At 36.5% G+C, this 14,189-nt stretch overlaps 1 protein-coding gene and 1 pseudogene across 4 annotated transcripts; both read right to left on the bottom strand.

Moving 5' to 3' along the window:
- Nucleotides 1-3,187: 3,187 nt before the first annotated feature.
- LOC131353149 (C-C chemokine receptor type 5-like) lies at nucleotides 3,188-5,187 on the bottom strand (annotated as a pseudogene).
- Nucleotides 5,188-5,346: 159 nt separating this feature from the next.
- On the bottom strand, nucleotides 5,347-12,710 carry LOC131359162 (C-C chemokine receptor type 5-like). 4 transcript variants are annotated; one of them, XM_058398818.1, is made up of 3 exons: nucleotides 12,663-12,703; nucleotides 9,114-9,217; nucleotides 5,347-7,503 (listed from the first exon to the last, which is right to left on the bottom strand). In XM_058398818.1, the coding sequence occupies exon 3, from the start codon at nucleotides 7,436-7,438 to the stop codon at nucleotides 6,452-6,454; it is 987 nt and encodes a 328-aa protein (XP_058254801.1). In that variant the 5' UTR covers nucleotides 7,439-7,503; nucleotides 9,114-9,217; nucleotides 12,663-12,703; the 3' UTR covers nucleotides 5,347-6,451. The 4 variants fall into 4 exon arrangements, with proteins under 4 accessions (XP_058254801.1, XP_058254802.1, XP_058254800.1 ...); XM_058398819.1 differs by lacking the exon at nucleotides 12,663-12,703 and adding an exon at nucleotides 11,449-12,533; XM_058398817.1 differs by lacking the exon at nucleotides 9,114-9,217 and having other exon boundaries at nucleotides 12,663-12,710.
- Nucleotides 12,711-14,189: the final 1,479 nt, after the last annotated feature.

Here is a 14,189-nt window from a genome sequence, read left to right as displayed (position 1 = left end):
ATTGTAAATCAAGGCACAAAAATATCATTGTCAGACTAAAGCAAGAAAACATGTACATATTCAGTGTTAAACAGTTTGATTTGATCAAATACCTTGTCCAATACTCACAAATTAGTAATGAAATCTAGAAAAACAGCACATGTCCATATCATTGGATAATCCATGGTGAAATAAACAAACATTATGTATCAGGGCTTACTTGCCCTGGTTGAACAAGAGGAACAAGTCACTGAGTCCAGACTTGTGTGAAGACATGGGATAGACTTGGACATGATGTTTGAGAAACTGGAAGCTACAGCATGTACTGTCACTAGTTCAGCTTGAGGACTTGCATGTTGTCCACTGTGGGCCGATATGATCCCCTCTGCAGCCAGAAAACATACACAAAGCAAAAGGTTAGATTGATGCAGTGTTTAAGCATGATGCCTACACAGAGATAAACAGCCTTCTAGTTGTCCAATAAGTGGTTCAAATATGTTCAACTTTGCTCCAATGAATTATACATTAACAAAGGCAATATTTATTATAGTTTTGCAGGTTATTTTTTTATAACTGATGGTCTCAAGGAGAAAAGTTTTTCAGAAACATTTCATACAAATCATAAGCATTTATTTTATGTCTGTTGACATGAAGTCTAAACACAGTTGCCTCCACTGAAGCAATCAATAATCAAATTTACTACAACACTGACCAGTAACCAGGTCAAGTGTACAACCACTTACCAATATTTATCCTGGACAACACCAGCGTCTGATCAAAAGGGATGATTTGTAGAACAGGAAAGAGATTGATGAGGTCCACTACTGGCAGATGACAGCAACAAAGACAGTAAGAAATATATTGCCTTAACTGAAAGTAAAATCATCTCAAGCATCTCGATGTAGGTTGTAAACTACAATCAAATGGCTATATTAAATAAATAAATGGCTAATCAAGTGCCTCACCTGGTAGAACTTGTACACATACTGTTATTCAGGCAGTCAAGATTCAGTTCCAGCTCAGGCCCTTTGCTGCAAATCATCCCATCACTCTCCACTGTGTTTTTTCTGCCACTGTCCAAAAAAGCAAAAATGCCAAAAAAACAAAAATTACAATCTTTAAAATACAAAAATAAATAGTTTAGAATCTCACCATGTTCCTTGTCATCACAGCGGGCAGCACGTTGTTTCCTCCAAGTCTATAACCGCTCAGGAGTTTAAATGCATACATGAAATGTTGCAGAAGTGAAATACTTCAAATTCTTTTTCTTTCAATAATTTGTTTATAATAAAAAAAAACCAAAAACAAAACCATATTCCGTTCATGCGTGCGCGCGCGCGACGCCGGACAAACGAGCGTGTTTGTACGTAAAATTTTGAAAAGCACGTGACTTGAGGCTGAGCTCCGATTGGCTTATTTCAAATTGTCCTTGAACCCTCCCAGTGTCGTTAGCGAATCAGTGTTGTTTTTATATATTTGGCCTCCTGTGATTGGAGCATTCTCAACGAGTCTCATTAGCACTCAGCAGATTGTTAACAGCCGCCACTGATCGTGATTCTTCTCCAGTCACCTGTGGGGAACAACCTTATAACAAACGATAGAGAATTTCACCTAACCTTTCCTTAAATGAACTCAGGCTTTAATGAGCCTTAAACGATAGATATCTACAAGATACACTATATTGCCAAAAGTATTCACTCACCTGCCTTGACTCGCATATGAACTTAAGTGACGTCCCATTCCTAATCCATAGGGTTCAGTATGACGTCAATCCACCCTTTGCAGCTATAACAGCTTCAACTCTTCTGGGAAGGCTGTCCACAAGGTTTAGGAGTGTGTTTATGGGAATTTTTGACCATTCTTCCAGAAGCGCATTTGTGAGGTCACACACTGATGTTGGACGAGAAGGTCTGGCTCTCAGTCTCCGCTCTAATTCATCCCAAAGGTGTTCTATCGGGTTGAGGTCAGGACTCTGTGCAGGTCAGTCAAGTTCCTCCACACCAGACTCTGTCATCCATGTCTTTATGGACCTTGCTTTGTGCACTGGTGCACAGTCATGTTGGAAGAGGAAGGGGCCAGCTCCAAACTGTTCCCACAAAAGTTGGGAGCATGGAATTGTCCAAAATGTCTTGGTATGCTGAAGCATTCAGAGTTCCTTTCACTGGAACTAAGGGGCCAAGCCCAGCTCCTGAAAAACAACCCCACACCATAATCCCCCCTCCACCAAACTTTACACTTGGCACAATGCAGTCAGACAAGTACCGTTCTCCTGGCAACCGCCAAACCCAGACTCGTCCATCAGATTGCCAGATGGAGAAGCGCGATTCGTCACTCCAGAGAACGCGTCTCCACTGCTCTAGAGTCCAGTGGCGGCGTGCTTTACACCACTGCATCCGACGCTTTGCATTGCACTTGGTGATGTATGGCTTGGATGCAGCTGCTCGGCCATGGAAACCCATTCCATGAAGCTCTTTGCGCACTGTTCTTGAGCTAATCTGAAGGCCACATGAAGTTTGGAGGTCTGTAGCGATTGACTCTGCAGAAAGTTGGCGACCTCTTCGCACTATGCGCCTCAGCATCCGCTGACCCCGCTCCGTCAGTTTATGTGGCCTACCACTTCGTGGCTGAGTTGCTGTCGTTCCCAAACACTTCCACGTTCTTATAATACAGCTGACAGTTGACTGTGGAATATTTAGGAGCGAGGAAATTTCACGACTGGATTTGTTGCACAGGTGGCATCCTATCACAGTTCCACGCTGGAATTCACTGAGCTCCTGAGAGCGACCCATTCTTTCACAAATGTTTGTAAAAACACTCTGCATGCCTAGGTGCTTGATTTTATACACCTCTGGCCATGGAAGTGATTGGAACACCTGATTCAGATTATTTGGATGGGTGAGCGAATATTTTTGGCAATATAGTGTATGTTTGTAACCATCTCCTAAGCACTTAAATCAACAGTGTGGTTCATTTCTGTGAAGCCTTCAATGAAGTACAAGTTGCAGCAACAAAAATAAACCTGGGCAATATCAGACCTAAATAAACACAACATAAACACAAAACCACAAAACAACCACAAACACCCAAACAATTACAGCCTATAATCATTTTAATTGGATATAGCACATTAATTATCAGATTCAACCCATATTTAAACATATTTTAATTTGAAATCAACCTAATTTAACGAACACATTCCATATTTTTAACATCTTGTTTCTGTAGAAATGAAGGTATGTTTTTGCTGAATGGTGAAAGGTTTTATATTGTAAATTTAAATAAACATCAGCAATAAAAATCTGTAATTTAGACAGAGTAATACCTTTGATTTTAGGGTAATTACTTGTTTATGAAGTTATGGCATTTTACCGTTAATTTTACCAAAATTTTCTATTTTCACAATAATAATGTGTATTTTTTACATATTAGGACAGTAAAAATGAAAGTACATACTGTTTCTTTATTTACGGTAATTTGATGTATTTACTACGGTGATATACTATTTTTGACTTTACAGTCTTTTACTGTTGCTATTTCATAGTATTTTTTACATTTTACATTTTTGTACATTTTTTACAGTGTACATAAACTCCACTAAACTAAACAAAAGACAGATATGCAACAACATTTCCTACAAAATGGCAAATTAAAGCGAAGTATGGCATTATGAACATTTTTACATGTTATAATGATTACTGTTTGTCATTTTATCTGGTTATCCTACATTTCAACTGCTGCCCTTTTGCTGCACTTATAGCTGAACAATATTTGTGCTGGAAATCATTGAGGAACGTGACAAGTTCCCTGTCTCTGTTAACTGATTGGTGACTGTTGGGCACTGGGCAAAGCAAAGAGGAAACCACTCTTTCAGGACCTTTAGAAATAAATTCCTGAATCTCTGCCCCACAAAGGCATAGATGATGGGGTTGAGGCAGCAGTTATGCAGCTATGCTTTCCACCCACTGCATAGCCATGTTCAGGTCCTGATTCCACTGACGGTTGTTCAAATAACCCAGTTGATGCAGGAACTTCAGGAAGATGACGATGTTGTATGGCGTCCAGAAGAAAAAGAAAACGCAGCCCAAGACCACCATGAGCCTGATGGTGTTGTGTTTCTTCTGAGACTTCATGGCCATTAAGATGGGGATGATCACTGAGAGAGGAATAATGAAGCCAAGGATGTTCAGCTCGATGTAAGAGAATGTCCCTTCTAGATATTCCCTTCTCTTTTTTTTTTCTTTCTTTTTTTTTATTGTACCCCACATTTCCATACATTTGTTTCAGTTGAGTTGATTGCTTTTGAGAAAATGATGGTTGACAGAGAAGCTCCAAGGCTAAGTGTCCACATAAACAAAACCAAAGCTATGCTAGCTCTGACAGTCCGGTGCTTGGAGAAGAGAGAGGTATAGGTGTGGACAATGATAGCATACCGGTCTATGGTCATGAGGATCATAAAGAAGATGCTTCTATAGAATCCCAGCATGTAAAGCGCCGTCACTGCATGGCACATGAAGGTCCCGAAGATCCACTGAGTGGTGGTGGCATAGTGAGCCCAGAAAGGCAATGAGAGAAGAAAGAGGAGGTCTGAAAGTGCCAGGTTGAAGAGGCATACATCTGATATGGATCTTTTGTGGTACTTGACCAGGACACACAACACCAGGCCATTGCCGATGAACCCCACGATGAAGACAATGCTGTAGACTGTAGGGAGGAAGACTCTGCTAAAGGCCATTACATTGCTGTTGTTGCAGATCTCGTACCCCTCACTTATATTTAGGTCATAGTAGAAGATTAAGTCTTCAGCTGTTTAATAAAAACCATTGCTTTTATTATCATGCATCACTAAATAATAAAATATTTTTATATAAAAAAGTAATGAACATATTGTAGTCCTCAACTGAAAACAACATAATATGGATAGGACAGTTTTATCATTTTATTATGTGCCAAAGCACCATCTACTGTAAGTTCTTTGTATTGTGGTAACTAATTACAGTTCACTGAAAATTCTAGAAAATCACTATTCACATAATGATAAACGAATACACACAGTAATCCTCAGTGCATCAGGAAAGAATGAGTAATATCATTATTTTTGCAGTATGGATAGGATAACAAAGTATATTTATATCTTTTTATAATTTTGCTTTGCAGCAATCTCCATCATTAAAATACAAATAAAATCTGCATGTTACAGTTTTCAATCATGGTTTGCAACCCAATTTGATAACAGTGTAATTAAAAAAAAGAGTTAGGCCTTAAAAACTACTCTCATTAGGATATGCAAATGTCAGTGGATTGATTATATTGTCTAGGTTGAATTGTAAATGGTTCCAAGTTACTTAGGAGGTTTTCACACAGATCTACTTGTACTTGAATGGATCGAACTGAATGGGTTAATTTTGCTCAATTTGTCTAAACTTAGCTTGTCAGTAGCACTCCCTGAACTGTGAACTGTCCCAATTTAAAGTTTGAGTTTAAATCCACTGTACCAAAAGGCATAATTGTACATACTTTTTTTTATTATTATTATTATTATTATACTGGACCTTATGTAATTAGATGAGGTATTCTTTAACAAGATGAGTTAAGATGTTAATACTTATTAAGCATTATTTACAGTCTAGATGCTCAATATGTGGCCTGCTACCTACTTATTCATCCATTTTTTCTGTAAAAAACAAATATTATAAGTTTTGTTCCAAGTTTAGGATCTGAGCTAGAACTTTAATGCCTCATCAACGTGGACAAACATATAAAAACACTTAAAACTCACTGGGCTCCTTTCACTGTATTAATTAATGCATAAATGGCACTTGGATACAAAACTTGTGTAAAGCATTGGAAGAACAATAAAAAGTTTATCGTTGCAGTTTGAATTAAAGACAATACATGTCAATGAAGATGGAATGTGATATTTCTGATTTTTTTTTAACAAGTAAGGTCTGCATTCATTGATTGAAATTGTTAATCTCAGTTCAGCAGAAAAGAACACTTTAGTTTTCATTTTTGTGATTAAGTTGATAATTCTGAAATGAATGCATACACAACATACAGAAGGAGTCAGTGGACAGAGTCATAAGCATATGTTTGATGGTAAATGTAACTCTGTAGAATGAGTACCAAAATGATGAGAGAGTACAGAATGGACCCTCATTCAGGCAGCTCACATTAGAGTACTGTATGTTAATTCTGTTCCTGGGACTGAGGCAAAAGTCTCCTTTGCAGACCAGATTGTGTCAATATTTGTATGTGTTTGAAGAAGAATGAACAAAAACCTTGCAAAGTATAAATCTGTATACTTTACATGTTATTTCCTAAACACTTTATGATGTCAACATACTGTTAGCAAACATGCCATGAGCAACATTTTTAAGCATAGTTAATTAATTAATTAATCTATTTATTTATTTATTTATTTATTTATTTATTTATTTATTTATTTATATTGAAATATGGTTTGAAGATAATGTTACAGTTGTGATTTTGACTTTGATCTAGAATTCACTGAGGAGCATAAGCACATAGTGGTCATCCTCTGTGAGCGCTCACTTTCATTTGTTGGGCAGTGACCAAAACAAAGAGGAAACCACTCTTTCAGGACTTTTAGAAATAAATTCCTGAATCTCTGCCCCATAAAGGCATAGATGATGGGGTTGAGGCAGCAGTGAGTGAACGCTACGCTTTCCACCCACTGCATAGCCATGTTCAGGTCCTGATTCCAGTTGCTCATATAACCCAGTTGATGCAGGAACCTCAGGAAGATCACAATGTTGTATGGCGTCCAGAAGAGAAAGAAAACACTGACCAAGACCAGTATGAGTCTGACAGCTTTGTGTTTCTTCTGAGACTTCATGGACATTAAGATGGGGATGATGCGCGAGTAGCAGAACACCATCACTGAGAGAGGAACGATTAAGCTGAGGATGTTCAGCTCGATGTAAGAGAACAGCCTCCATTTCAGGTTTGGATGTTCAAAACTACATGTGGATTCATTTGGTTTATTTGACATGCTTGTTTGTGAGAAAATGATATTTGGCAGAGAAGCTACCAGGCTAAGTGTCCACGTAAACAAAATCAGGGCTATGATAGCTCTGACAGACCGGTACTTGGAAAAGAGGGAGGTATGGGTGTGGACAATGACAGCATAGCGGTCTATGGTCATGAGCATCATGAAGAAGATGCTTCCATAGTATCCCAGCATGTACAGTGCTGTCACTGCATGGCACATGAAGTTCCCAAAGGTCCACTGAGTGATGGCGGCGTAATGAGCCCAGAAAGGCAATGAGAGAAGGAAAAGGAGGTCTGAAAGGGCCAGGTTGAAGAGGCACACATCTGATATGTTGGACCTTTTATGGTACTTGACCAGGACACACAACACCAGACCGTTGCCAATTAACCCCACAATGAAGACGATGCTGTAGATTGTAGGGAGGAAGACTCTGCTGAAGGCCTTCATGTGGTTGGTGTTGTGGGGTGAGAAGTCGTCCTCAGTTAAGTTGTTGTAATCAGAATAGTCTTCAGCTGTTTATGAAAAAAACAAATCATATCATTTACTGCATGTTTTTTTCATTGTTCAAGCTAATTACTAAAAGAAGGAAATGTTGTGATTGTTTTGCTTTTCGTAAGGTAAACCTAGCAGTAAAGATTTTTTTACTGTGCTTGAAAACTTTCTATAGGGAGCAATAGATTTTCTTGAACACAGTACTTAATGGTTCCGAATTAGACATAAATACATTCTACAGATATCACCAGTCTGCAAGATACTATCACTATAAAAAATAAAATGAATAAAGAATCTGTAATAAACAATTTCAAAGGATTTTTAAATGGAAATAATATATACTTACATATATACACATGATGACTGTTTTTGAGGATTGACAGTATTTTTAAAATAGATTTATACTTTGTTATATCTGCAGTATACGTGTTTGCATGAAAGTATTTACATGAATAATAAAAAAAATAGCTGTAAGTTTTATTGTGTATTTTCTTTCTTTTTTTTTATTAGGAGTTTTTACAGAAAAAAGTCACAAGAATGGATGATATCTGATGACATTTAAAGCTTGTGCTCCAGTACATCTGATTAAATGCACATTATCATCTAGTGCTTGCTAATATTATGAATAGCAGCTATGAAAATTCCTTTCCTTTCCTTTCCTTTCCATTTGTTTCCCTTTTTCTACCCATCCTGAGGCATCTAGAGCCAGCTCCAGTAGACCTTCAGTGAGAAGAAAAACTGACTATGCAAGACTGTAGAAAGGACATTGTACATAATCACACTCTCCAGTGTTTATAATAATTCATAATCACACTCTCCAGTGTCACCCAAATAAACATGGGTTCCATTTTGAGTCTGTTTTTTTCTCAAGGTTTTTTCCTCACACCATCTAAGGGAGTTTTTGCTTGCCACAGTCGCCTCAGGCTTGCTCACTTGTGGTGATTTTGTCTAACATCTAGGACTTTTGTACTATGTTTCTTATGTTCTGTAAAGCTGCTTTGAAACAATGTCCATTGTTAAAAGCGCTATACAAATAAAAGTTAATTAAATTAAATTGAATCGAATCTAATTAGCTGGTACAGTTATAAAATAAATAAGTATTATAAAATAATAAGTAATGGACTCAACTGCCATGGCCTGTATGCACGCTCAGCACACAAGACTAAGTTTGAGTTGAATCCAACTGAAAATCTATGAAAAGATCTGAAGATCAAGGAACCTTCAAGATTTGACTGTTTGTGTAGTAGAATGGGCCAAAATCACACCTGAGCAATGCTTGCAACTAGTTTCTCCATACAGGAGGCATCTTGAAGTTGTCATTACCAACAAAGGCTTTTGTACGAAATATTAAATAAATTTCAGTTGGCGTGTTTAATACTTTTTTTCTTGTGTCAATTCACAATATTACTGTCAAGGGCGCACCGGACTCCACTCCTCGCCAGCGCACTCACTCGCCCGAATTTTAATTGAGTTCACCTGCACCTTGTTCTCTGTGCACACACTCCCCTATTTATTCATCACTTTCTCACCCCTTCCTCGTCTGATCTCACACGTAGACGCTGAATAGCTAGCCATAGCGCTTTAACTCCGCGATCCCTGCCCTTCTGATCATTTCTCCATCGCTACATACCTCCTTTCTCCGCGTTATCATCTCATCTTGGTTCCATCTGCCTCCATCTTCCAGTTGCTGTGTGTGCCAAGCTGAGTATTCCCCTTTCCTTTTCCACCCGCTTTCTGTGTTCAGTAAACATACCCTTCCGGGGTTTAACTAATCCGTTTGTCTCCGGTATTTGACAATTATACATAACTTAATGCATGGACGACTTTGGATTTCTTTTTGCATGTGTAGGTTGCATGGGTTGTTACATCTGCTAAAAATTTCATGTCGGTAGCAATTTTAAATATATTTACTGAAAATTGACGTTCAATAATTTTATCCACTGTATTTGTACTGTAGTAACTAATTACAGTTTTTGATAATCACTTGTTTTCATAATGATTAAATACACACAGTAATCCTTAGTGTAGTTGGAAAGAATGTCATGATTTTTGTAGAATAAACGGTGTGGTAATAAACAATCTACTGTAGGATAACAAAATATATTTATACCTCTTTATCATTTTGCTTTGCAACAATTCAAATCTAAACCCAGTCTCTATCATTAAAATACAAATATAATCTGCAACAACCAGGGCTACCAATCTAATACCACATCTATTTTTTTCCCTATTATGTGTACTAGACAAACAGATGTGTAACTAAGAGCGCTAACCACAGCAGCAGAGGACCACAGCACTATGCATAAATAAGCAATATACTAGCAAAGTAGATCTAAAGCTAAAGAGTAGAAAGTTAGAGTAGCTTAAAAATATTTCAAGGAAAATCTGCGAGACTCCTGTTGCAAGTGGGCTTGGAGCTGAATGTGAGGAAGTAAGGTGCTTATATATGTGCGTAGGTTTTTAAAAGGCCGAAAGTATTGGGAGATCAGAGAAGCAGATATTTCCATATAGAGGACATGAAGGTCCAAGTCAGTCAGACGAGGTTTCAATTAGATTACATAGAGTACATATTTATTTTTATGAAAATAAATTACAGTTAAAAATAGTGTTAAAACTATTGCCTTGTACCTTTTGATCATTTATGTATTATGATGAATGTAATTTAAGAATGCTTACTGTGATTGTTAATGTAATATATGAATGATTACTTTATCATTAAATTACTGGAGCTTGAGAGATTGGGAGAGGGAGACAGAGGGAAAAGGAGAGAGAGATGGCTATAGTATCAAATTTTAAAATATATGGTCACTGTTGTTTAAAAGTTTGGTCAAATAAAGGACACAAATATTTTTGAACAATTTTTATACAAGAGTTACATGTTAGGTAACTAAATTCTCACAATACAAAGTTAATAAATATAGCATCACTTAGACAATGTCTCACTCGAAGTTTTCTATTTTCTTAAATTCAAATGTTGATCAACTAGTACAAAGATTTTTTCTAAAGAAGCTATGCCAATTAAAAGAATAAGGCGGCAATTCTAAGAAGCTATGCAAATTAAAAGAAGGAAGATGAATAGAGGGAAATTTTTAGGAGACTTTGCACTCGACTGCACTGAGCCTGACGCTTTGTGTCCTTTTGGTGTCTTTTGGGTGTTTTATTGTTGAAGATATTTTCAGAAGAATTAGCTGACTGCAGTAAACCAAGTTTTGGTTCTTCTCATCCAAGCCTGTAGAGTCCTTTTTATATATTCAGTTGTTTCATTTTTGCAAATAAATAGATAATACATAATAAGTAATTGGAAAAGACCCTGGACCACCCTGTAATGTCTTCGGTTGGAGGGGGACTCTGAGTTCTGACAACTTCCAGTTCAGTTGAACTCGGACCATCTCCCACAGGCAGTTGCAAGTGTGGTACTGTGGTCCGGATGACAGCTTTCCCATTACCAATTCATGCTCTGTTTTGGACTAAATTTTTTTGCAACTATATAGCACAAAAGATTGTTAATAACTGTAAACAATAAACAATGAAATGGATCAAAATCAGTTAACAAATTCTCTACAAATTTCAGTAGAAGTTGAAAAGAACAAATGAGCAAGCCAAAGTAAAAGTGCAGGCTGTTTACTTGAGATATTGCGAAAGTTTTTCTGATGCAGAGACGTGATACTTCCAGGATGGACTGAAAAAACATCAGGGTTTTCAGGGAAAGCAAAATATGAACTCCCTTGTCACAACATGCCCATAGAAGTGAGAGTCATAACCAGACACTAACCGACTTTTAAGATAAAAGGTGATTGAATTGACTTTATTTCAAATACTTTTATTGGATGTACATGATTGAACTGAATAAATAAAATCAAACATTAAGCTCACACCTGAACCGATTTGCAAGACATTACCATTTTACTGATCCACCAGTATCATATACTGTATAGACTGACTAAATTTAAGTGCTATAGTTTTACCTCCTTTTGATGTAAATTGGTTTATGTTGTTGTTGTCCATTGGCTGCTCCCTGTTCATGGTCACCACAGTGGTTTATCCAATCTGCATATTTTGATCTTGACACACAAGTTTTACTCCAGATACCTTTCCTTACGCAACCCTCCTATTTTATCCAGACTTGGGAACAGCACTGAGAGTTAACCCCTTGGAACCGAACCCAGGTTGTGGCAGCGAGTGTTTCACCTGTGACCCAGCCAGGGGTAATCAGTCACTCTAAACTATGGGTCACCCCTCTTGAGCCACAACAACCTCAAGGCTCCACCTCCCATTGACTTTCAGTATACCACGCCTTTCATTGCCATTACCTGGTTCATTGGGTATGATTTCAGTTTTGTTTGCTTGGTTAAGTGATATTTTTGTTTTTGTCAAATTCGCCTGTTACTTGTTTACGTCATTGGATCATGATTTGGATTTGTTGCTTCGTGTCATTAAAATCTGCAAATGGATTCAACATTTCCCACTCCAAGTGCTTCTTTACACACTTGTGAACTATCCTAATTTAAAGTGTTTGAGTTTAAATCCATGCTGGAATTTACAATATTATTTTATTTATGAGTTAATCTGTTAATACTTAAGCAGTATTTACAGTCTGGATGTTCAATATGTGGCTTGTTACCTTTATCTATTTTTTCTTGTAAATAACAAATATTATTTTTGTTCTCTGTTTAGGGTCTGAGCTACAACTTAATGCCTCATCAATGTGGAAAAACATAGAAGAATGCTTAAAACTTGCTGTGCTACATTCACTGGTTGAATTAATGGCACATGGATATAACTTGTGTAGCCATTTGATAGTTTCTCATTTTTGTTGTCTCTTGTGGCCTTCTTAGCCAAGTCACACTTGTAAAAGAGATTTAATCTCAATCAGTTTATATGCTTGTTTAAAAATTACTAACTAATAGTCTGTTCATGCATATGCTTTATTATTTTGTGATTACTTTGCTAAAACATTACTTCATGTATTACACTGACAATGGCAAAGAATTACTTTTACTCTATTCCTTATTTATGGACACTTGCAGTAATGTTAGCAGTCTTTCCTCTGGTAAGCATTCATCTTTTTGAGTGAGTTTTAGTGAAATGCTTAAAAAAATGTTGACGCTTTACTGATTTATGACCAGTGATAACATGTAACAGCTGGCAAGTATCTACAAAAAGGAAAGCATTCACTTACTTGTGTTGGGGTAGACCGTAGTCATGATTCATCAGTGCAAGAGTGACTGTGAAAGTAGGTTGTGTTTGTTGGTATATAACAAGAGAATGAGCTACTGTTTTTGAGGTGTGGCTTTGTTTTTTACTTCTGGTAAGAAGAAATGTACTTCAGCTCATTTGAACACATACAACACAGATGAATAATTTTTTATGTAATCATTTAATAAGAAATACTACATGAATTTGACTATATTCCAGATATTTTCAGTTTGTAAGATTGTTGCAAAAGAGGAACACAAAAAAGTTTATCATTGCAGTTTGAAATAGAGTTTGAATTACATGTAAATGAAGATGAAATGTGATATTTCTGATTTTTTTTTGAACAAGTGAGGTGTGCATTCATTGATTGTGGTTGTTAATCTCAGTTCAGCAGAAAAGAACACTTTGGTTTTAATTTTTGTGATTAAGTTATTAATGTTGGCATTTTAAAACAAAACAGTAACATGTAAAAAGTATACAGATAGTTTCCAGGATTCCCAAATAAAAAACACCTTCATTATATTCAACTGCTTGCTGATTGTATTTAACATATTATTAATTAATAACTGACACCTGAAATGATTCATAGACCCCACTGCTTTCTTGTAATAAGAAGCATGTTTTATCGATTAAATCACTTATTACACATAAAAGCACAAGGGAAATGGGTTGACTGAAGTGCCAAGTACAAGGACTTATACAAAAGTCAATCATCCTCATTTAATTCCCTTTTAAATCTTTAGTATGGAGTTATAGTACCATCTATTGGTTCAGTTATGAAGCTGCCAGATTAATTTCCCTCTGATGTAAAAAGTATACAGATAGTTTCCAGGATTCCCAAATAAAAAACACCTTCATTATATTCAACTGCTTGCTACTCCAGAAGGTAACTCAGAGAAAGACTATGTTTGTGACATTGGACACGATCAGCTCAGAACATGAGATTTAAGATTAGCTCTGTGCAAGCCATTCGAGTTTTCTTGGTAAACCAGGTCTTCATGAAGCTCAGTTTGTATGTATGGGCATTGTTATGCTGAAACATATTTGGGTCTGATGGTTCCAGTGAAATTCATGGCTGCAGCTTTTTTGGCTTCTACAATTTTATCTATATATTTGCCCCAATATTTTGTACTCATGGTCTGACTTCATTTATTTATTTTATTTTATTTATTTTATCAAGTCATTACTATATTATTATTTTTTTTGGAATGAAAATATCATACGTTCTCTTGTGGTCACTATATAATGCCATGTGGCCTGAATAGATTAATCTGTTCTCAGTATATTAATTTATGGACTGAATATTTAAATTTATTACAATGAATTACAGCAATGAATGTTGTAGGGACCAGACAAATGGCTGTGCTAAGAATAAAGAAGATTAAAGAAGAAAAGAGAAAATATTACAAGAAAACATGTCTTAAATGATAGTTTATAATACTTAACATAATGTGAGTATAAGTTCCATGAATAAATGTACATAAATTCCACTAAACAAAAGACAGATATG

The sequence above is a fragment of the Hemibagrus wyckioides genome, linkage group LG01, assembly GCF_019097595.1.
Source record: "Hemibagrus wyckioides isolate EC202008001 linkage group LG01, SWU_Hwy_1.0, whole genome shotgun sequence".
Classification (NCBI taxonomy): Eukaryota; Metazoa; Chordata; class Actinopteri; order Siluriformes; family Bagridae; genus Hemibagrus; species Hemibagrus wyckioides.
The sequence above is the reverse complement of the archived record's forward strand: the minus strand, read 5'-3'. Positions and strand labels throughout refer to the sequence as shown.